Source organism: Bombina bombina, chromosome 5 (genome assembly GCF_027579735.1).
Source record: "Bombina bombina isolate aBomBom1 chromosome 5, aBomBom1.pri, whole genome shotgun sequence".
Lineage (NCBI taxonomy): Eukaryota > Metazoa > Chordata > Amphibia > Anura > Bombinatoridae > Bombina > Bombina bombina.
Window position 1 is genome coordinate 200,571,862 of NC_069503.1, and position 25,569 is coordinate 200,597,430.

The 25,569-nt window shown below is 36.5% G+C and overlaps 1 protein-coding gene across 3 annotated transcripts in view; it reads right to left on the reverse strand.

The window, feature by feature from the left end:
- ESYT2 (extended synaptotagmin 2) overlaps positions 1 to 25,569 on the reverse strand; it is a 581,700-nt gene that overhangs the window by 401,171 nt on the left and 154,960 nt on the right. For all 3 annotated transcript variants that reach the window (XM_053713830.1, XM_053713829.1, XM_053713828.1), the window contains exon 2: positions 1,020 to 1,061. In XM_053713830.1, coding sequence (XP_053569805.1) covers positions 1,020 to 1,061 — 42 coding nt within the window. The remainder of the gene's footprint in view (positions 1 to 1,019; positions 1,062 to 25,569) is intronic.

Sequence of the window (25,569 nt, forward strand, 5' to 3'; positions counted from 1 at the left end):
TGTTGCAAGTTTGTAACTAAATACAACGTAGCTAATGTTTTAAGGGGAATCTGTATTGCGCATGCGATATACTGGAACGCGCTTTGCTTTTAACAGAGAGTAAGTGAAGGCAACGCATGCGCAGAGTCCAATAATGCGGTGACGTAATATGACGGCCAGTGTTTCAATTGGCTTAGAAAAAATCGTGACCGGGCTGAGAAAAAAAACATAAAAAAACGGGTTGTTTTAACAGTGTTCAGAAAAGGATTAATAAACGGTAAAAACAAAATAAATACAACGATTGGAAAAAAATCATGAATTAAAGTCCCATTAAATTTTAGAGTACTTACAGGGGAAACAATATAATAGATTAAACTTTACCTTCACTTTAAAGCAGTAACAGTTTCTGCATTTGTCCTGTTCTTTCTGCAGACATGCTGCATGTTCTGCCTTGGGGGTTTTATACTGAATTTTTATATCAGTATCTGTGCAAATTCTTCTTTATAGTAGTCTATTACATGCAGTTAAATGAAAATTTGTGTATACTTTCCCTTTAATGTAAACTAGCAGAAGGGAAACTGTCTTGATTTGCTTTTGTAAAAATTCTACATCATTGTGAAGACTGATTAATGTAAATAAAGTAAAAACAAAAATATATTGTGGAGACTACATCACTAAGGGATATAAAAGTGCTCTATTGTGTTAGAATATTTTATCACTATACTATTGTTTGCATATAACTGCTGGTTACAGCTCTGTAAAGTACCTTTGATAACTTAAGTAAATTGCAAATTCTCTTAAAATGAAATACTCTATTTGTATCATTAACTTTTATTTGATTTGCATAAACTAAAACACACAGAAGTAACCTACAAACTGATTATATTTAGAAAAGCAACAGCTTTATAAAAATCTAACACATCCAAGGTAACTTATGCAATCATGTGGTCTGTAAACATTTTCATTGGAGAATTGAGCTACATTTGCAGAACAATATTCACAAGCATCATATTTCTAAGGGGGGAAAAAAAGATATTTACCTTGTTTAGCCATTCCGCTCTTTCAATATCCGGAAAATGAACCTAAGCAAAACATGAAAAAATAGTTAGCCAAATAATCTAAACTTAAAAAGATAATCAATAAAATCTTAAATTCAACATGGTGGAAGATTACAATTGTTTAACCTTTTCAGTGCAGAGCCATTTATAGGTTTGCCAAGACTAGGGTGTCAAGTAAAATCAGTACAAAAATACTGGACACTTAAAGATTCAGTAAAGTCAAAACTAAACTTTCATGATTCAGATAGGGCATGCAATTTTAAACAACTTTCTAATTCACTTTTATCATCAAATTTGCTTTGTTCCCTTGGTGGTATTTTTGAAAAGCTAAATCTAGCTAGGCTAAAACTGATTTCTAAACAGTTGAAAACCGCCTCCTAGCTCAGAGCATTTTGAAAGTTTTTCACAGTTAAACTGTGCTAGTTCACATGTGTCATATAGATAACATTGTGCTCACTCCCGTGAAGTTATTTAGGAGTCTTCACTGATTGACTACACTGCATGTCTGTCAAAGGCACTTAGATAAGGAGGCTGTCTGCAGAGGCTTAGATACAAGGTAATCACAGAGGTAAAAAGTATATTAATATAACTGTGTTGGTTATGCAAAAACAGGGAATGGGTAATAAAGGGATTATCTATCTTTTTAAATAAGAAACATTTTGGTGTAGACTGTCCCTTTAAAGTTCAGTTTTTTTAAAGTCCTAAGTGGCAGATACATTTTGAAAGCCTCATCTGCCTTTAAAGGGACATTACACACTCATTTTTCTTTGCATAAATGTTTTGTAGATGATCTATTTATATAGCCCATAAAGTTTTTTTTTTTTTTTTTAAATGTATAGTTTTGCTTATTTTTAAATAACATTGCTCTGATTTTCAGACTCCTAACCAAGGCCCAAAGTTTTATGAGAATACCGTCAGCTACCTTCTCCAGCTTGCTCCTGTTTGTGTAAAGAGTCTTTTCATATGCAAAAGAAGGGGGAGGGGGGAGTGTCTTATTTCCCACTTGCAGTGGGCTTTCCAACTACCTTTTCAACAGAGCTAAACTGAGAGCTTCTAAGTAAGTTTTTAAACAGTTTTATACTGGTTTTTGATATCAGTATCTGTGCATCCTATTTTTTACAGTAGTGTCTATTACATGCAGTTATAAGGAAATGAGTGTATATTGTCCCTTTAAGTAAAATAAATATTTTTTTTTACTATCAACCACAACAATGTAAAAGAATTGCTTTATGTATGCTACTGGCAGTCAGGTGGGTGAAATCACCTTTGTAAGTGTTACTAGCAGCAAAAGGGGTTAAATACGTATGTTACTGGCATTCAAGGGAAAGCAATCATTGCTCAGTTTTGAAAAAACATAATTTATGTAAGAACTTACCTGATAAATTCATTTCTTTCATATTAGCAAGAGTCCATGAGCTAGTGATGTATGGGATATACATTCCTACCAGGAGGGGCAAAGTTTCCCAAACCTTAAAATGCCTATAAATACACCCCTCACCACACCCACAATTCAGTTTAACGAATAGCCAAGAAGTGGGGTGATAAGAAAGGAGCGAAAGCATCAAAAAATAAGGAATTGGAATAATTGTGCTTTATACAAAAAAATCATAACCACCACAAAAAAGGGTGGGCCTCATGGACTCTTGCTAATATGAAAGAAATGAATTTATCAGGTAAGTTCTTACATAAATTATGTTTTCTTTCATGTAATTAGCAAGAGTCCATGAGCTAGTGACGTATGGGATAGCAAATACCCAAGATGTGGAACTTCCACGCAAGAGTCACTAGAGAGGGAGGGATAAAATAAAGACAGCCAATTCCGCTGAAAAAATAATCCACTACCCAAATCAAAAAAGTTTCAATTTTTATAATGAAAAAAAAAAAAAACCTGAAATTATAAGCAGAAGAATCAAACTGAAACAGCTGCCTGAAGTACTTTTCTACCAAAACTGCTTCTAAAGAAGAGAAAACATCAAAATGGTAGAACATAGTAAAAGTATGCAAAGAAGACCAAGTCATTGCTTTGCAAATCTGATCAACAGAAGCTTCATTCTTAAAAAGCCCAGGAAGTAGAAACTTACCTAGTAGAATGAGCCGTAATCCTCCGAGGCGGGAATCCACCCGACTCCAAATAAGCATGATGAATCAAAAGTTTAAGCAAGATGCCAAATAAATGGCAGAAGCCTTTTGACCTTCCTAAAACCAGAAAAGATAAAAAATAGACTAGAAGTCTATCTGAAATCTGAATAGCTTCAACATAGAATTTCAAAAGCTCTTACCATATCCAAAGAAAGTAAGAATCTCACCAAAGAAGTCTTAGGAAAACAATAATTCCTCCCTAATGTTTGTTAGAATTTACAACTTTAGGTAAGAATTGAAATGAGGACAGCAAAAACCACCTCATCCTGATGAAAAAAAAAAAGTCAGAAAAAAGAGATTCACAAGAAAGAACAGATAATTCAAAAACTGTTCTAGCTGAAGAGGTGTCCAAAAAGAACAATACTTTCCATGAAAGTAAATAATGTCCAGAGCAAGCATATGCTCAAATAGAAGAGCCTGAAAAGCCTTCAGAACCAAATTAAGACTCCAAGGAGGAGAAATTGGCTTAATGACAGGTTTGATACGAATCAAAACCTGAACAAAATGATGAATATCAGGAAGTAACACTGCCTTATCCTGATGAAAAATCAGAAAAGGATATTCACAAAAAAGAGCAGATAACTCAAAAACTCTTCTAGCAGAAGAAATAACCAAAAGGTACAATACTTTTCCAAGAAAGTAATTTAATGTTCAGAGAATGCATAGTTTCAAACGGAGGAGCCTGTAAAGCCCTCAGCACCAAATTGAGACTCCAAAGAGGAGAGTTTGAATTAATGACAGGCTTGATACGGACCAAAGCCTGTATAAAACAATGAATATCAGGATGATTAGCAATCTTTCTGAGAAAAAAGAACAGAAAGAGTAGAGATTTGTCCTATCAAAGAACTGAAGACAAAACCTTATTCAAACCAACCTGAAAAAATAAAATTCTATGAATTTTAAAAGAATGCCAAGAAAAGTAGGTCTTCCAGACTCAATAATAAATCTTTCTAGAGACAGATTTACGAGCCTGAAACATAGTATTAATCAATGAGTCAGAGAAACCTCTATGACTAAAAATCAAGCGTTCAATCTCCATCCCTTCAAATTTAATGATTTGAGATCCTGATGGAAAAAATGGGCCTTGAGAAAGAAGGTCTGGTTTAAACGGAAGTGTCCAAGGTTGGCAACTGGCCATCCGAATGAGATCCGCATACCAAAACCTAAGAGGCCATGCTGGAGCCACCAGCAGAACAAACAAATACTCCATAAGAATTTTGGAAATCACTTTGGAAGAAGAACTAGAGGCGGAAAGAAATAGGCAAAAAGATAATTCCAAAGAAATGTCAATGCATACACTACTTCTGCCTGAGGATCCCCGGACCTGAATAGGCCCCTGGGAAGTTCTTATTCAGATGAGATGCCAACAGATCTATTTCTAGAAATGCTCACATCTGAAAAATTGAAAAACATATCTGGGTATGAGAGACCATTCTCCCGGATGTAAAGCTTGATTAACAGAGATAATCCGCTTCCCAAATATCTATACCTGGGGAAAAAAACACAGAATTTAGATAGGAGCTGGATTTATCCCAAGCTAATATCCGAGACACTTCTGTCACAGCCTAAGGACTGATAGTCCTACCCTGATGATTGACATACACCATAGTTGTGATATTGTCTGAAAAACAATAAACGTCTCTTCTTCAAAAAGAAACTAACTGAAAAACTCTGAGAATGCACGGAGTTATAAAATATCAAATGGTAATCTCGCCTCCTGAGATTTCCAAACCCCTTGTGCTGACAGAGATCCTCAGACAGCCTCCCAACCAAAAAGACTCACATCTGTAGAGATCATGGTCCAGGTTGAAAGAAACAAAGAGACCTGTAGAACTAAATGATGGTGATCTTAACCACCAAATCAAGAGAGATAAATATTAGAATTCGAAGATTTAAAATGTGAAATCCTAGAATCCCTGCACCATAATTCAGCATAAAAGACTGGAAAGGTTCTTTCTATTGAAAATGAGCCAAGGGAATTGAATCCAACGCTGTGGCCATAAGACCTAAAACTTCTATGCATATATAGCAACTGAAGGAAAAAATAGAGACTAAAGGTACCGACAGACGGAACCCAATAAAATTGTCCCTTGTCTGATAGAGACAAAGACAGTGACACAAACTATCTGGAAACCTAAAAAAGGTGACCCTTGTGTGAGGAATCAAGATCTTTTGAAAAAAAGATCCTCTAACTATGTCCTGGAAGAACAAAGTGAATCATATGAGATTCCGCATCCTCAGAAAATAATCTGAATGAAAACAGAAAAATGAAAATATGCATTTATTGTATCTAATGAAAACAAATAATGCTATCACTGACCAAAAAAAGGCAAAATAGTTTGAATAAAACTCCAAAACCCAGTTCCTAAAAATAGAACTGGAAGAAATACCCCAGAAAATTCCAGGTCTGAGCAGCGCTTGAACCCCACGGGTGATCAGCCATGCTTCAACAGTACCCAAAATATATAGGACCGAAACACACTTAAAGAAAGTGTTAGCCTTACTGGAATAGCTGGAATATAGTAAAGAAAAAAGACTTCTCACAGACGGATTATTCTGAACATATTCTGTACCCATAATCAAAGAAATTTGGACCAAATAGAACCAAATAAATTTCAAAAAAGTCTTAACCTGCCCCTTACCAGCCGAGCTGGAATACGGCACGTACATCGCAATTTTAGGGAGCTGATTTTGAACTGAAAAATTTCCAATTAAAAACATGTCACTTGGGAAAGAATTCAGGAATTTGTTCCTTAATAAGAACAACCAAACTAACATAAGCTTAAAGTTTTAGTCTTAGAACTCAATCTTGAAGCCCAGAGTAACAGTTAAGAATTGAATCCAATTATAAAACAAATAATTGATTATCTTAGAACAAAAGAAATATTGATTTTTAGAAATCACAAAATTCTTCTAGCTAAAACAGCTAAAGACAGATTAAACCTCATTTGCAAAAATATTCAATAAAATGAAGACACAAATGAAATTATTAGCATGATAGTCCAGTTAAAGGACCAGTCAAAACACTGGACTTGCATAATCAATAAATGCAAAACAACAAGACAAATGCAACAGCACCTAGTCTAGTAAATTTTGCCCCTTTAACAATGCTAAAATAAATCATAATCTGATACTTGACCTTAAAGTAAACAGAAAAAATGAAGCAATTGCAACATCATCCAAATAAATCACAGGTCCAAGAAAAGTACCTGAAACTAAATAATTTTCAATAAATAAGATACAACCATCTAAAGGAAAATAAATACTATTTTGCTATAGAAACAATAGCATAATTAGTAGGAGTAGAGATAGCCCCAATAAATTGGAGAACCCTCCAAATTGAATTTAACTGCCGGCAAAGAATATAGTTTAAAACCTTTGAAGAAGGAATAAAAGAAAAATTCTCAGCCTATTCCATTCCCTAGTATGAGGAACTGGAAAAAAAACCTCTGAAAACACAGAAGAATAAATAAGCAGAAAACAGAATTTATGTTTACCTGATAAATTACTTTCTCCAACGGTGTGTCCGGTCCACGGCGTCATCCTTACTTGTGGGATATTCTCTTCCCCAACAGGAAATGGCAAAGAGCCCAGCAAAGCTGGTCACATGATCCCTCCTAGGCTCCGCCTACCCCAGTCATTCGACCGACGTTAAGGAGGAATATTTGCATAGGAGAAACCATATGTTACCGTGGTGACTGTAGTTAAAGAAAATAAATTATCAGACCTGATTAAAAAAACCAGGGCGGGCCGTGGACCGGACACACCGTTGGAGAAAGTAATTTATCAGGTAAACATAAATTCTGTTTTCTCCAACATAGGTGTGTCCGGTCCACGGCGTCATCCTTACTTGTGGGAACCAATACCAAAGCTTTAGGACACGGATGAAGGGAGGGAGCAAATCAGGTCACCTAAATGGAAGGCACCACGGCTTGCAAAACCTTTCTCCCAAAAATAGCCTCAGAAGAAGCAAAAGTATCAAATTTGTAAAATTTAGAAAAAGTGTGCAGTGAAGACCAAGTCGCTGCCTTACATATCTGATCAACAGAAGCCTCGTTCTTGAAGGCCCATGTGGAAGCCACAGCCCTAGTGGAGTGAGCTGTGATTCTTTCAGGAGGCTGCCGTCCGGCAGTCTCATAAGCCAATCGGATAATGCTTTTAATCCAGAAGGAGAGAGAGGTAGAAGTTGCTTTTTGACCTCTCCGTTTACCAGAATAAACAACAAACAAAGACAAAGTTTGTCTGAAATCCTTAGTAGCTGCTAAGTAAAATTTGAGAGCACGAACTACATCCAAGTTGTGCAACAAACGTTCCTTCTTTGAAACTGGATTAGGACACAAAGAAGGCACAACTATCTCCTGGTTAATGTTTTTGTTAGAAACAACTTTTGGAAGAAAACCAGGTTTAGTACGCAAAACCACCTTATCTGCATGGAACACCAGATAAGGAGAAGAACACTGCAGAGCAGATAATTCTGAAACTCTTCTAGCAGAAGAAATTGCAACCAAAAACTACAGTTAAACACTAAAAAACTCTAAGCCATCTCCGTGGAGATGTTGCCTGTACAACGGCAAAGAGAATGACTGGGGTAGGCGGAGCCTAGGAGGGATCATGTGACCAGCTTTGCTGGGCTCTTTGCCATTTCCTGTTGGGGAAGAGAATATCCCACAAGTAAGGATGACGCCGTGGACCGGACACACCTATGTTGGAGAAATAAAATGTTAGCTAGTCTTGAAAAAGAACTAGTTACCTTAATATCCAAAATAATCAACACCTTTTCAACAAAGAACAAATGTACTTTAATAAAAAAATAAAAAAGTAGATTTGTTAGTGTCAAATATCTGATGAAGAAAATTCAGAATGAGAAAAAAACATCATCAGAGAAGGATAAATTAGTATGTTGTTGGTCATTTGAAACTTCAATAATTAAAAAAGAAGTTTGAAAAAGACCTAAAAATTTAATTAGAAGGCACAAAGTCAGACAAAGCCTTTAAAATAGAATCAGAAAAATATTCTTATAAATCTTCTAAGTATTTCTTGTACATAAGATGTAAAAAGAATAGCAATATATAAAGCCATAGCTAAAGATAAACATTCATAATATTGAAAATAAATGAACTTAGCTTTGGTAGGACTGAACTCAGTCAACGGAATCCCTTAGTATGTTTTGAAACAGGAACAGTGAAATCTTGCAATATGTAATAGAAAAAAACAAAATTTAAAGCAAAATTATCAAATTCCTTAAATGACAGTTTCAGGAATGGGAGAGAATGCAAAATAATAAGCTTCTAGAAACCAGAAGCAATAAAAAAGTGAGGTTTAAATAATGTGAGGAAAAAAGTGGAACAAAAAAGATGCCCACATTTTTTGGCGCCAAATACGACGCCCACATTATTGGCGCCAAATACAGCGCCCATATATTTGGCGCCAAATATGACGCCACATCCTCTGACGCCAAAACCGACACCCACATTTTTTGGCGCACAAAAATGTCTGAATACGCATGCGTCAAAAAATGACGTTAACAGAATACAACTTCCGGCGTCAACTACGGCGCCGGAAATGACACATTTTTGCGCCAAAAATGACGCAATAAAAAGAAACATTTTCTGCCCCCGCGAGCCTAACAGCACGCAGGAAAAAATGGTCAATTGAACATTTTCAAGGTAAAGAAAAAATAATTTGAAATGCATTATCCCAAATAATGAAACTGACAGTCTGAATTTTAAAGGAATACTGTTTATCCTGAATCAAGGTAAATATAAGTTTATAGACATATATTTAGAACTTTACATATAAAGTGCCCAACCATAGCTTAGAGTGTCACAAAAAAATAAGATTTACTTACCCCAGGACACTCATCTACATATAGTAGATAGCCAAACCAGTACTGAAACGAGAATCAGTAGAGGTAATGGTATATAAGAGTATATCGTCGATCTGAAAAGGGAGGTAGGAGAAGAAATCTCTACGACCGATAACAGAGAACCTATGAAATAGATCCCGTAGAAGGAGACCATTGAATTCAAATAGGCAATACTCTTCTTCACATCCCCCTGACATTCACTGCACTCTGAGAGGAAAACCGGGCTCCAACCTGCTGCAAAGCGCATATCAACGTAGAATCTAGCACAAACTTCACCACCTCCACAGGAGGCAAAGTTTGTAAAATTGAATTGTGGGTGTGGTGAGGGATGTATTTATAGGCATTTTAAGGTTTGGGAAACTTTGCCCCTCCTGGTAGGAATGTATATCCCATACGTCACTAGCTCATGGACTCTTGCTAATTGCATGAAAGAAATGTATATGGCCTGGCAAGAGTTGACCTAAGGTCAGGACCATTTTGTGACCACACCCAGTCACCTGCAGGTTGTCCAGAGTTTTTATGGAAGACAGTTTGCTAAAAACTCATGGGTGAGAAATAGGGTTGCAATCTGCATTGAAACTGAACAAATCTCGTTTTTTCAGCAGAGAAAATCACTTTTAGAAAAGAAGATTTTTTTAAACATTTATAAAGGGCAGAATCTCCTTATTCAAACAAGGGGCTGCACATCCCAGTAAATAGCACAGGGGCAGAGCTATGGGCAATGAGAACATATCTCTGTGTGCACATGCAGACACTTAGCAATCAGTGGCTTCACAAAGACTAGACATTTTTACAAGTTACTGATCTTGGGAAATATGAACAAAAGCTTTAGTTAATAAGCCACAGTAGAATGTACACTGCAATCTCCCTTTATGGGGGCATGTTTTTTAAATTTTAGATCAATACAGAACAGTTTATTCTACTTTACTGTCATTTTAAAAAAGACAATGCCATATGCCAGTGTCATACTTCAACCGAAGACCAAACATTTTAGTCCAATGGTTACAAGATTTTTTAAAAACCCAAGATTTGCCTAAAACTGCAGTGTGAAGATAACATTTTACCGCTTTATATTTTTTTTCTCACATTGAGGTTTTAAATTTAAAGGGACAGTCTACAATATAATTTTTATTGTTTTAAAAGATACATAATCCCTTTAATACCCGTTCCCTAGTTTTGCATAACCAACACAGTTATACTAATATACTTTTTACCTCTGTGATTACCTTGTATCTAAGCCTCTTCTGACAGCCCCCTGATCACATGACCGTGACTATTTCAAATCTATTGAGTTGCATTTAGTACTGTGTGTTGTGCTAACTCTTAAATAACTTCCCGGGCGTGAACACAATGTTATCTATATTGCCCACATGAACTAGCAGTCTCCTGTTGTGAAAAGCAAATGCAAAAGCATGTGATTAAGAGGCTGTCTATAGAGCCTTTGAAATATGCAGACATTTAGAGTTTAAATGTTGTAAAGTATATTAATATAACACTGTTGGTTGTGCAAAGCTGCTGAATGGGTAGTAAAGGTGTTGTCTATCTTTTTAAACAATAATAATTTTAGCGTAGACTGTCCCTTTGAAATGTTAAGTTATGTGTAACGAAACAACTTCACAATATACTTTATTTATTTTGCCCCCTTTTTCATGTAATTTAGCTCTGCAAATACAGGATTATATAATGCTCAGAGCTCGAAATGCACCCTGCTGACTTCTCAAGGCTACACCTGCTACATGTCTTTCCCTAATTAGCATTAGCTGATAACAACTGTAAAAAAATAATAATTTTATACTAACATAATGACAGTGGCTACCCTTGTTTGCAGACTAAAGCGCAGATTGGTTCCTTTAAATAAAACAAATTGGTGGATGGATATTGGCTCTAGAAAAAACAAACTATTGCAATAAAAAGGATGTTAATTTGTTTAAAAAATGTTGAGACTTGGCTGATGTCATTATTTAGAAACACAGCAGAAATGTCTTAAGGTGCTTACTGTCTCTAATTCTGTAGAAGATTCATAATGAATATTCTATACAAATAAAATAAAATAAACCATACTAAAATCTTTAATAATTAGTACCATTATCTCTTGAAATATAGCCTGCTTTATGGAGTTTTACAAGCTAATACTTAAACGGACATGAAACACAATTTTTTTTTCTTTCATGATTCAGATAGAAAATACATTTTTAAACAATTTTCCAATTTACTTCTATTATCTAATTTGCTTCAATCATCTTGGTATCCTTTGTTGAAGAAGCAGCAATGCACTACTGGAAGCTTGCTGAATTAGGCGAGCCAATAACATGAGGCATACATGTGCAGTCACCAATCAGCAGCTACTGAGTTAACCTAGGTATCTTTTTTTCAACAAAGGATATCAAGAAAACAAAACAAATTAGATAAAAGTAAATTGGAAAGTTGTTTAAAATCACATGCTCTATCGGAATTATGAAAGAAAAAAAATTGTGTTTCATGTCCCTTTAACTAAAATCATGCAGTATTCCCAGAAAGCTGTAAAACTCTTTCATACATTTACTGCTTGTTCAAAAGGAAATCCCATGTGACAGAGCTGTACTTTCTTCCATAAATGTATAGGTTTATTTTTTCTGTTGCCATAGAAAAGGGAGATAAGCTTTGTGTCAATACTGTAAGTTTGCTCTCCAAGCAACTGCGTTTGATTTTACTGCTCTAAATTCCTTCAATTTGTTCTGGAGGATTTTGTTCCTACAAGAACCTCACAGAAAAAGAATCTAAATACACAGAATTAATGGTGTCAGATAGTTTAGCCAGTGACATAACAAATATAACAAACGTACAAAATACAAGTGAGAAACATCCTGTTCCATAGATGTTATTATGCTCTATTGAGTTAGAGCTGCAATACCAATAAATATTAATGGAATGTAAATAAATTAAAAGAAGTGGCACCGTTTATGGGCAAAGTCAGCTAATTACCAAGATTATAGAACAGTGACACAAGACAAAACGCAAATAAACAAAGGGACAATGTCAAACACATGTACGGTATAAATATCCAAATGTAAATAAATACTCCAATATAAAGATCTCTCAGATTTGTTGTCTCTAGTTTACTATTATAGTAAAACATTTACTTTCTCTCTAAACAGTAATCACTTTATTTTGCTTACTGCTATAAAAAATACACAATGTTCTAATGCAAAAATGTTATGTCAGCTTTTTATTCATGTTCAGCAAAACCCCAATATCCCACTATAACCATAAGGTTATTATTAATATGTACAATATACCATAACTCTGTCTATGGTTAGTATATATCCAGTAAGGTATACAGTAAGTATATAGCCAGTACTTAAGTGTACAGTAAGTACTGTATATAGCCAGTAAGGTATACAGTAAGTATATAGCCAGTAAAGTGTACAGTAAGTACTGTATATAGCCAGTGAAGAATACAGTAAGTATATAGCCAGTAAAGTGTACAGTAAGTACTGTATATAGCCAGTAAAGCATACAGTAAGTATATAGCCAGTAAACCCAAATATAGAATACTCATACAGTATATAGATAATAATCCATTACAGGAATTACAATGCAGGTATATAGGTATATATTGTATATGGCCAGTAATTCCTCAAGCAGAGGGTAGATATACAACCAGCAAATATATACAGAGAAGGGGAGTATACAGCCAATAATCCCACTCAGTTCATTTCAATTTCGTGCTAACAAACTTTCTCTCTCTAATACCTTAATTACCATCATCTCTCTAGGAAAATTCCCCCTTCTGGACACTCTTACAGCTCCTACCCCCTATTATTTTTCTACATGAGCTGTGTGTGCTAGTTACAATATTTTAGAGGCACTCAGAGGCCCAGGCAGAACACACACAATGTCATTACTAATGTGCCTTTGTTGGGGTGCATCAGTTGTGAATGGGTTGTTGCAGCATTATGTGCTCGACCACAGCACCCAGAATTTACTATAGAGGAGGAGCAACTAGGGAGATCAAAAACCACAGATACAAATTCCCAAATCCGGAATTCCAAAATGCAAACTAATTTTTTTATTTTTTTTTAAGTTTTTTTGTGTTCTAAAATGCAAATAAGTCTATACAGGTAGCCCTCAGTTTACGCCGGGGTTAGGTTCCAGAAGGAATGGTTGTAAATCGAAACCGTTGTAAATTGAAAGCCAGTTTATAATGTAAGTCAATGGGAAGTGAGGGAGTTAGGTTCCAGGCCCCTCTCAAAATTGACATAAGTAACACCTAATACATTATTTTTAAAGCTTTGAAATGAAGACTTTAAATGTGAAACAGCATTATTAACCTAATAAAATAGATTGTATCATCATCATCAAACTAAGTTTAATTAACAAAAACCTTTGCTAAACCGCACCTAATAAAATAATCACACAAACACAGACTGTATCATAATCATCAATCTAAGTTTAATGAACAAAAACATTAGCTAAACCGCACCTAATAAAATAATCACACAAACACAGACTGTATCATCATCAATCTAAGTTTAATGAACAAAAACAAAATAATCACACAACAGACTGTATCATCATCAAACTAAGTTTAATGAAGAAAAACGTTTTTCACTTGCCTTTTTCTGCAAACAGTTCTCTGCATTGAGTCTGCAGCTAAGGGAAGTGGCTGCTAGATCTTGTTCCTTTGAAAGCTGATCCATTGATCATGTCTGGCTTGCTTTTCTTTGCATGTGTTTGCTGCAACACAAGCGGACAGCTCCACCTACTGGCTATTTTAATGTATGCATGTGCCAATGCTTTCAATAGCAGTCAATGCTTTTCAATAGCAAAAAAAAGGGTGTTATTCTGAAACGGCGCAAATTGAACCGTCGGAAACCGAGGGCCACCTGTATTTATATAGAGCAACAAACATTACCTTTCTGATTACTATGTTTCTGATAGTTCTATGTATACAAAGTATTAAAAACATAATTTATGTAAGAACTTACCTGATAAATTAATTTCTTTCATATTGGCAAGAGTCCATGAGCTAGTGACATATGGGATATACAATCCTACCAGGAGGGGCAAAGTTTCCCAAACCTCAAAATGCCTATAAATACACGCCTCACCACACCCACAATTCAGTTTAACGAATAGTCAAGCGTGGGGTGATAAAGAAAGGAGTAGAAAGCATCAAAAAAAGAAATTTGGAAATAATTGTGCTTTATACAAAAAATCATAACCACCATAAAAAGGGTGGGCCTCATGGACTCTTGCCAATATGAAAGAAATGAATTTATCAGGTAAGTTCTTACATAAATTATGTTTTCTTTTATGTAATTGGCAAGAGTCCATGAGCTAGTGACGTATAGGATAGCAATACCCAAGATGTGGATCTCCACTCAAGAGTCACTAGAGAGGGAGGGAATAAAATAAAAACAGCCATTTTCCGCTGAAAAAATTAATCCACAACCCAAAAAAAAACTTAAATCATCAGCAGAAGAATCAAACTGAAACAGCTGCCTGAAGAACTTTTCTACCAAAAACTGCTTCCGAAGAAGCAAATACATCAAAACGGTAGAATTTAGTAAATGTATGCAAAGACGACCAAGTTGCCGCTTTGCAAATCTGATCAACTGAAGCTTCATTCTTAAAAGCCCACAAAGTGGAGACTGATCTAGTAGAATGAGCTGTAATTCTCTGAGTCGGGGCCTGACCCGACTCCAAATAAGCTTGATGAATCAAAAGTTTCAACCAAGAAGCCAAGGAAATAGCAGAAGCCTTCTGACCTTTTCTAGGACCAGAAAATAAAACAAATAGACTGGAAGTCTTCCTGAAATCTTTAGTAGCTTCCACATAATATTTCAAAGCTCTTACCACATCCAAAGAATGTAAGGATCTTTCCAAATAATTCTTAGGATTAGGACATAAGGAAGGGACAATTTCTCTATTAATGTTGTTAGAATTCACAACCTTAGGTAAAAATTGAAAAGAAGTCCGCAAAACTGCCTTATCCTGATAAAAAATCAGAAAAGGAGACTCACAAGAAAGACCGGTAAACGCGTTTCAGCACTTGGCCTTACTCATTACCAAGGTAATGAGAAAGGCCAAATGCTGAAACGCGTTTACCTGTTTCATATCTGCCAACACTTTACATCCCAGTATCTTTAACCCCGGGGTGCTGATCCCCTCCACGCAATGTGTTTGCATTTTTTGTTGATTTTTGTTATTTTCACTCATGTAGCGATGTTTCGCCACTTGTAAATAAATTAAACTTATACATTTGCATCAATCTTGTGTCTGTGCTGCCTATTTATTTTTCACTTGTTTACCAGAGGCCGTTCCTAGCAGTACACAGACAGAGAGCGAATCAGGTCCTGACCGCAAAAACACACCCCACTAGGGATTCACACGAGAGGAAGAGGAACCGGTATATCTGGTTTTGGAGACAAACCAACACACGGCCTGGAGTCCCTCTAGGACGCTACCCGCTACTACCAAGAGAGGTTGAGCCCGGAGTACTGGTTAGAAGGGTCCTGGAGACCGGAAGGTACCTGCTTTCGATTCCATTGTTTCTGTAAAGAGCTAAGTTCTACCTGTATTACTCTGGATTACAATTGTGAATGAGTCTAAGTCTCCTACAAAATTCGTCCCTCTGGTTCAGGAGAATCCCATAGGGACCATCCTCTGAAGTTTATTTGTTTGCCTGTTCTGTTCCTGCAACAAATGTTCACTGTTAGTGATATGGACACAGAATATAATCATTGCTTACATTTAACAGTGTGTGTACTTCTCCAATCTTTACTTTCTCCATTTTTTCTTGTTCAAATGGAGGAGCCTGTAAAGCCTTCAGAACCAAATTAAGACTCCAAGGAGGTGAAATTGATTTAATGAAAGGCTTAATACGAACTAAAGCCTGTACAAAACAGTGTATATCAGGAAGTATAGCAATCTTTCTGTGAAATAAAAAAGAAAGAGCGGAGATTTGTCCTTTCAAGGAACTTGCAGACAAACCCTTATCCAAACCATCCTGAAGAAACTGTAAAATTCTAGGAATTCTATAAGAATGCCAGGAGAATTTATGAGAAGAACACCATGAAATGTAAGTCTTCCAAACTCTATAATAAATCTTTCTAGAGACAGATTTACAAGCTTGTAACATAGTATTAATCACTGAGTCAGAGAAACCTCTATGACTTAGTACTAAGCGTTCAATTTCCATACCTTCAAATTTAATGATTTGAGATCCTGATGGAAAAACGGACCTTGAGATAGTAGGTCTGGCCGTAACGGAAGTGGCCAAGGCGGGCAACAGGACATCCGAACCAGATCCGCACACCAAAACCTGTGTGGCCATGCTGGAGCCACCAGCAACACAAATTATTGTTACATGATGATTTTGGAGATCACTCTTGGAAGGAGAACTAGAGGCGGGAAAATGTAAGCAGGATGATAACACCAAGGAAGTGTCAGCGCATCCACTGCTTCCGCCTGAACATCCCTGGACCTGGACAGGTATCTGGGAAGTTTCTTGTTTAGATGAGAGGTCTTGAGATCTATCTCTGGAAGACCCCACATCTGAACAATCTGAGAAAATACATCTGGATGGAGAGACCACTCCTCTGGATGTAAAGTCTGGCGGCTGAGATAATCCGCCTCCCAATTGTCTACACCTGGGATATGCACCGCAGAGATTAGACAGGAGCTGGATTCCGCCCAAGCAAGTATCCGAGATACTTCTTTCATAGCTTTTGGACTGTGAGTCCCACTCTGATGATTGACATATGCCACCGTTGTGATATTGTCTGCCTGAAAACAAATGAACGGTTCTCTCTTTAACAGAGGCCAAAACTGAAGAGCTCTGAGAATTGCACGGAGTTCTAAAATATTTATTGGCAATCTCGCCTCTTAAGATTTCCAAACCCCTTGTGCTGTCAGAGATCCCCAAACAGCTCCCCAACCTGAAAGACTCGCATCTGTTGTGATCACAGTCCAGGTTGGCAGAACAAAAGAAGCCCCTTGAACTAAACGATGGTGATCTATCCACCACGTCAGAGAAGGTCGTACATTGGGATTTAAGGATATTAATTGTGATATCTTTGTATAATCCCTGCACCATTGGTTCAGCATACAAAGCTGTAGAGATCTCATGTGAAAACGAGCAAAGGGGATCACGTCCGATGCTGCAGTCATGAGACCTAAAACTTCCATGCACATAGCCACTGAAGGGAATGACTGAGACTGAAGGTGCCGGCAGGCTGCAACCAATTTTAAACGTCTCTTGTCTGTTAGAGACAGAGTCATGGACACAATCTATCTGGAAGCCTACAAAAGGTGACCCTTGTCTGAGGAATCAAGAAACTTTTTGGTAAATTGATCCTCCAACCATGTTTCCGAAGAAAACACACTAGTTGATTTGTGTGAGATTCTGCAGTACGTAAAGACTGAGCTAGTACCAAGATATCATCCAAATAAGGAAACAGCGCAATACCCTATTCTCTGATTACAGAGAGTAGGGCACCCAGAACCTTTCAAAAGCTTATTGGAGCTGTTGCTAGGTCAAATGGAAGAGCAACAAATTGGTAATGCTTGTTTAGAAAAGAGAATCTCAGAAACTGATACTGTTCTGGATGAATCGGAATATGAAGGTATGCATCCTGCAAGTCTATTGTGGACATATAATGTCCTCGTGTGAGATAGTGGGTGATGGTAGTGCGCTTAGTGCGGGGTATTAAACACCTTAACTAAATAATAGTTCCTTCAAGCTATTAAGTGAAAAGTGACAAGTGTGAGAGAAAAAGTAAGGGCGCTAGAAAAGCTAAAAATACCACTAAAAGCCAAGAAAAAATGTACAATGACCAGGGAATTCCAATATATTAACAATGTATTTAATGTGCCATTAAAAACAAAATTATAAAATTAAAAGGGACGTCTCCCAAAAAATTGCATAGTAAAAAATCAGTTTAAAATTGTTATAAATGAAGACTGTATACCAATTAAACGTTGGATACTATGTCCATATAAAAGTTCATTCCTTAAGACCTTGCCAATTGTGAGATACAATGTCTAATACTAAAGTCAGATGTCAGATATGCAGATAATCTTGATTGTTGTTCTATGTAATAATCCCACAATAGAGAATCTTTACTCCATTTATATTTCGGTATGCTAAAAAGTTAAAACGTCTTAATTTTAAAAGCTTAACAGCAACTTTACCAAAGGCCGGTCTCTGTCAGGCAACTCCGTGTGTGCTCCACGAGAATCCGGCGTCTGACGTCACGGTTTCCACCTCGAGGGCTCGCCTCTGATCAGCCAATTGGGACCTCCGTGGGTCTCTATCTGTCGGTCTGTTGTTATCCGGTCCGATTCTTAGTAGTTTGCTTATTGTTAGAGGTTGCTCTTAGTGCTGTGCACGCCACCTCCTTTTCATGGGTATCCACCAGGGGATAAAATTAAAGATGCAGTACAACCCGGGTTGATAATTTTTCTGTACAAAGGTAGTGCACAGGTAGTTAGTCCTTAGACTGTGTTGTGTGGGGCTGGTTTTCTACGCGTTTCACTCCTTTCAGAGCTTTATCAAGAATGACTAGCCCACATTGTCCTTCTCCTTTTCAAGGTGTCTCTGTGTTCTGATTGGTCAAGAATTTTTTACTTGATTAAAGAGATTGAATTTTTCTGACATCTGACATTTTTGTTTCTTTCTGACATCTGACTTCTAGTTTTTTTCACATATCCTTGATGGAATATTTACTGTATTTTTTAGGTCCATTTCAAAAGGAGATTCACATTTCTTTTTATAATAACGGATCATGTTTAACAATATCATTCAATTTCTTTCAATACATTTCAAATAGCTTTTCAAATACATTTCTGTAAAATATCACATAGAAATTGAATGATATTGTTAAACATGATCCGTTATTATAAAAAGAAATGTGAATCTCCTTTTGAAATGGACCTAAAAAATACAGTAAATATTCCATCAAGGATATGTGAAAAAAACTAGAAGTCAGATGTCAGAAAGAAACAAAAATGTCAGATGTCAGAAAAATTCAATCTCTTTAATCAAGTAAAAAATTCTTGACCAATCAGAACACAGAGACACCTTGAAAAGGAGAAGGACAATGTGGGCTAGTCATTCTTGATAAAGCTCTGAAAGGAGTGAAACGCGTAGAAAACCAGCCCCACACAACACAGTCTAAGGACTAACTACCTGTGCACTACCTTTGTACAGAAAAATTATCAACCCGGGTTGTACTGCATCTTTAATTTTATCCCCTGGTGGATACCCATGAAAAGGAGGTGGCGTGCACAGCACTAAGAGCAACCTCTAACAATAAGCAAACTACTAAGAATCGGACCGGATAACAACAGACCGACAGATAGAGACCCACGGAGGTCCCAATTGGCTGATCAGAGGCGAGCCCTCGAGGTGGAAACCGTGACGTCAGACGCCGGATTCTCGTGGAGCACACACGGAGTTGCCTGACAGAGACCGGCCTTTGGTAAAGTTGCTGTTAAGCTTTTAAAATTAAGACGTTTTAACTTTTTAGCATACCGAAATATAAATGGAGTAAAGATTCTCTATTGTGGGATTATTACATAGAACAACAATCAAGATTATCTGCATATCTGACATCTGACTTTAGTATTAGACATTGTATCTCACAATTGGCAAGGTCTTAAGGAATGAACTTTTATATGGACATAGTATCCAACGTTTAATTGGTATACAGTCTTCATTTATAACAATTTTAAACTGATTTTTTACTATGCAATTTTTTGGGAGACGTCCCTTTTAATTTTATAATTTTGTTTTTAATGGCACATTAAATACATTGTTAATATATTGGAATTCCCTGGTCATTGTACATTTTTTCTTGGCTTTTAGTGGTATTTTTAGCTTTTCTAGCGCCCTTACTTTTTCTCTCACACTTGTCATATAATGTCCTCGCTGAACAAAAGGCAGAATAGTCCTTATAGTCACCATCTTGAAAGTTGGTACTCTTACATAACGATTCAAAATTTTCAGATCCAGAACTGGTCTGAATACATTTTCCTTATTTGGGACAATGAATAGATTTGAATAAAACCCCAAACCTTGTTCCGGAAAAGAAACTGGCATGATTACCCCTGAAGACTCCAGGTCCGAAACACACTTCTGGAAAGCCTGAGCTTTTACTGGATTTGCTGGGATACGAGAGAGAAAAAATCTTCTCACAAGAGGTCTTACTCTGAATCCTATTTGATACCATTGAGAGACAATGCTCTGAATCCATTGATTTTGGACAGATTTTATCCAAATATCCTTGAAAAACCTTAATCTGCCCCCTACCAGATGAGCTGGAATGAGGGCCGCACCTTCATGCGGACTTAGGGGCTGACTTTAGTTTCCTAAATGGCTTGGATTTATTCCAATTTGAGGAAGGCTTCCAATTGGAAGCAGATTCCTTGGGGGGAGGATTGAGTTTGTGTTCCTTATTCTGACGAAAGGAACAAAAACGGTTAGAAGCCTTAGATTTACCCTTAGGTTTTTTTATCCTGAGGCAGAAAAACTCCCTTTCCCCCAGTGACAGTTGAAATAATAGAATTCAACTGAGAACCAAATAAATTATTACCTTGGAAAGAAAGAGATAGTAATCTAGATTTAGATGTCATATCAGCATTCCAAGATTTAAGCCACAAAGATCTTCTAGCTAATATAGCTAAAGACATTGATCTAACATCAATTTTGATAATATCAAAAATGGCATCACAAATAAAATGATTAGCATATTGCAGTAAGCGAATAATGCTAGATAAGTCAGAATCCAATTCCTGTTGCGCTAAATTCTCGAACCAGAAAGTTGATGCAGCCGCAACATCAGCCAAAGAAATTGCAGGTCTGAGAAGATGGCCTGAATATAAATAGGCCTTCCTTAGATAAGATTCAAGCCTCCTATCTAAAGGATCCTTAAAGGAAGTACTATCTTCCATAGGAATAGTGGTACATTTAGCATGAGTAGAAATAGCCCCATCAACTTTGGGGATTTTTTCCCAAAACTCTATAGATTTTGCTGGTAAAGGATACAATTTTTTAAACCTTGAAGAAGGAATAAAAGAAGTACCTGGCTTATTCCATTCCTTAAAAATCATATCAGAAATAGCCTCAGGAATAGGAAAAACCCCTGGAGAAACCACAGGAGGTTTAAAAACAGCATTTAAACGTTTATTAGACTGAACGTCAAGAGGACTGGTTACCTCAATATCCAAAGTAATTAACACTTCTTTTAATAAAGAACGCATATACTCAATTTTAAATAAATAAGTAGATTTGTCAGTGTCAATGTCTGAGGAAGGATCTTCTGTATCAGATAGACCGTCATCAGAAGAGGATAAATTATTATGTTGGTCATTTGAAATTTCATCAACTAAATGAGAAGTTTTAAAAGACCTTTTACGTTTATTAGAAGGTGGAAATGCAGACAAAGCCTTCAGGATAGAATCAGAAACAAATTCTCTAAAATTTACAGGTATATCATGCACATTAGAAGTTGAAGGAACTGCAACTGGCAATGTACAATTACTGATGGATACACTATCTGCATGTAAAAGTTTATCATGACAACTATTACAAATGACATTCGGCGAAATAATTTCTACAATTTTACAACAAATGCACAACATATCAAGAAAAATTATCTATTTCCTTATATGACAGTTTCAGGAATGGGAAAAAAATGCAAATAGCATAGCCCTCTGAAAGAGAAAAAGGCAAGAGGCAAACATCAATGGGGTATTGAAATAATGAAAAAGTTTGGCGCCAAGTAGGATGCAAAATGTAACAAACTTTTTTGGCGCCAAAAATAACCGGAAATGACACACTCGAGTCACTAATGACGCAACCGTGTGAAAGGTCTCGGCGTCCAATATGACGCCGGAAATGATGACGTTGCATCATAGACGTATTTTTTTCTCGCCAAAAATATTTTCGCACCAAGAATGAGGCAATAAAGTTTAGCATTTGACGCACCCGCGGGTCTAATACCGCCCGCAATTTGCAAGAAGTAGTCAATTGAAAAAACAAAACAAAAAACAAAAACTAAACCCCAGGTAAGAAATACATTTCTTAAAAAAAATTCTATATTCCCCAAATATGAAACTGACAGTCTGCAGAAGGAAATACATGAACCTGACTCATGGCAAATATAAGTACAATACATATATTTAGAACTTTATATAAATGCATAAAGTGCCAAACCATAGCTTAAGTAATAAAAAACATAATTACCAAAAGACACCCATCCACATATAGCAGATAACTGTTTCAGTACTGGTTTGGCTATCAGTAGAGGTAATGGTAAATTGAGAGTATATCGTCGATCTGAAAAGGGATGTAGGAAATGAATCTATACGACCAATAACAGAGAACCTATGAAATAGACCCCCGTTAGGGAAATCATCGTATTCAATAAGTGGTACTCCCTTCACGTCCCTCTGACATTCGCTGTACTCAGAGGAATCAGGCTTCAAAAATGCTGAGAAGCGCATATCAACGTAGAAATCTTAGCACAAATTTACTTCACCACCTCCATAGGAGGCAAATTTTGTAAAACTGAATTGTGGGTGTGGTGAGGGGTGTATTTATAGGCATTTTGAGGTTTGGGAAACTTTGCCCCTCCTGGTAGGATTGTATATCCCATACGTCACTAGCTCATGGACTCTTGCCAATTACATGAAAGAAAATTATATTAAACTACCATTAGATTGCATGTTTAAAGTAATGGTAAACTCTGGTTGTTTATATTCTGAAAATGTGATCGTTTTCATATATAAAACCTTTACTTCAATTTTTGTTAACACTTGTCAATGTAAAAAAACTTACAAAAGACTATCTTAGTAGTCGCTCTGATGCAAGCCCCCTCCAGCCCCCCGTGGTCGCACAAAAGTATCTGCATCCTCCAATCAGTAAGCCTGTTGTTCAACAAGCTTACCTCAATGCACAAAATAGCACAAATGTTCCACCATGCTCTATATATCATCAGTGTTTGCAAATAGGCCAGGCTCTGACGTGTAGAGCAGGTGGGACCGCAATACAAGCCACTTGAGTAGTATAATGAAAAACATGGGGGCGGAGTTAAACGGCGTGATGCAAGGAATAAAAGATGAGCAAAAACTATTTAAAAGTAAGTAGTAAAAACAAAACAAAAAAACAGTTGCGGTTTAGCTATTGGAGTTAATAAGATTATATTACTTGTGTTTACTCTCACTTTAAGCTGCATTATGATGTGAAGAGAGTAAATATTGTCTTTAAGACAGGATATTTTTGTTTAAACTTTTTCCCTTCCATCTCTAAAATGTCCCATTCTAAAGATGTAAATTTTCAAATATCCAAACTCTTCCAAAATCTAAACCTTTTCTGGTCTCAAGCAGTTTGGATAAAGTTTTTTTTTACCTGTAATCAGTACAAAGAGAAAGGCCAGCTAAACAAACACTGAGAGAAATGATGAGGTTTTAACTGAAACCAGAAAACAAAGAAGATTCCCATGCAGCACTCGTAAGAATAAAAAATGTGTGATTTTCCCGCACTCTCTAGTCTATTTCTGAAATCTTTAAAACCTTTAATCCATTGCTGGTTTAGGCAATTTGCAGCATTTTGGTAACAGATTTTGCTTTCTTCTTGGCCACTCCAGAAAGCGTGAGGCAAAGCACAATTTATATATATAAATGTAAAGGCACTTCCTTATTAGAGGAAAAAGTAAACAGTTGTAACCTTTAGCGGAGTCATTATTGCTATATTAAATCCTAGCGTTTTACAAATGGTAGGATTGACTATTGAAACAAAGGGGACTTTCATTCATGAAGTATAAGATACTTCATGTAGAAAGCTCCTTTATTTGTTTCAATCGATCGCCGTTCTTAGCTGCTACAGCAGCCCACGGCTAAAAATGACGGATTTACCGTACGGCTATTGGCTAAGAGATGAAAACGTCACCTCTGAGCAAAAAGATTTTTTAGCCATGGGCTGCTGTAGCAGCCAAGAATGGCGATCAATTGAAACAAATAAAGGAGCTTTCTACATGAAGAATCTTATACTTCATGAATTAAAGTCCCCTTTGTTTCAATAGTCAATCCTACCATTTGTAAAACGCTAGGATTGACTTTCACTTTAATATAGCAATAATGACTCAGCTAAAGGTTACAACTGTTTACTTTTTCCTCTAATAAGGAAGTATAAAGGAAGTGCTAAAAAAATAGTAACACCATTGAAGCAATATAATGAAACTCTAACAAAGAAAGATGGGTCAATAAAATGTTATGTTAAAGGGACAGTCAACACTAAAATTGTTTTTGTGTAAAAAGAAAGATAATGCCTTTACTACCCATTCCCCAGCTTTGCACAACCAACATTGTTTTATTCATATACTTTATAACATTGAAACCTCTACATTTCTGCCTGTTTCTAAGCCACTACAGCCAGCCTCTTATTGCATGCTTTTTTATTTGCTTTTCACAACAGGAGACCGCTAGTTCATGTGGGCCATATAGATAACATTGTGTTCACACCCGAGAAGTTATTTAAGATTTAGCACAACACAGTACTAAATGCAAGTCAATAGATAATAATTAAAAAGTCATGTGATCAGGGGGCTGTCAGAAGAGAATTAGATACAAGGTAATCACAGAGGTAAAAAGTATATTAATATAACTGCGCTGGTTATGCAAAATTGGGGAATGGGTAATAAAGGGATTATCTATCTTTTTAAACAAACATGTTTGAGTTGACTGTCCTTTTAACAGCAGCAGTTTGCTTGAGATGTAGCCCTAAACATATATCTAGTACAAAATGCTTTTGATGGTTAATGTAAATCAGTATTAGTTAAAGAGCCATTTTAGTGATACAATTACATGCCCTAATTAGAGCATGTAATGTTATCACTAGCGACGTTGTAACCGTATGTGTAACCCCCGGGATAAATTAAACATATAGTTAAATTAAACGTTGATCCAATCAGCAGTGCTTGTCTCGAAACTGGCCTGTTGATTGGATCCTTGTGGTGATAAAGTATTGCTAGTGATAAAATTGCGTACTCCAATGATAAAGAGAATACAATTTTTTTATCACCAGGACATGAAATTTCCAAATTTTGACTCTTCCTATCGTTAACATTGAATTGACTTGTAACTTTCTCCCCCGGGTGGTAAATAGAACAGGCTAACAATGGTATTGAACCAGTTGTTCGTTCCTGTGAGTGCACTTCTCTCTGTATGCATTTAGTCTCCCTATGGGAAAAAGGGGCAACCAGATGTGGACTCCTTGCTCAGTGTGTTGAGGAATATGGCTACACCTCACTGACGAGGCCCAATGAAAGCCGAAACGTTTGTCTGGGGTTGCTGTGTTCCTTGTTCAGAGAGGAATTGCCTGGTATTTCAGCGCTGGACTGACCGTAATAGGCGGGATCAGACTGATATACTACAGGAAAGTTCTTCTCTGTGAAAAGCATTACTGGGCTAAAAGCTGCACCCATAGAACAAGGTATTCTCCAGCACCAATTGCTATCTGTGTGCAAGCTGAAAGAGCCACCA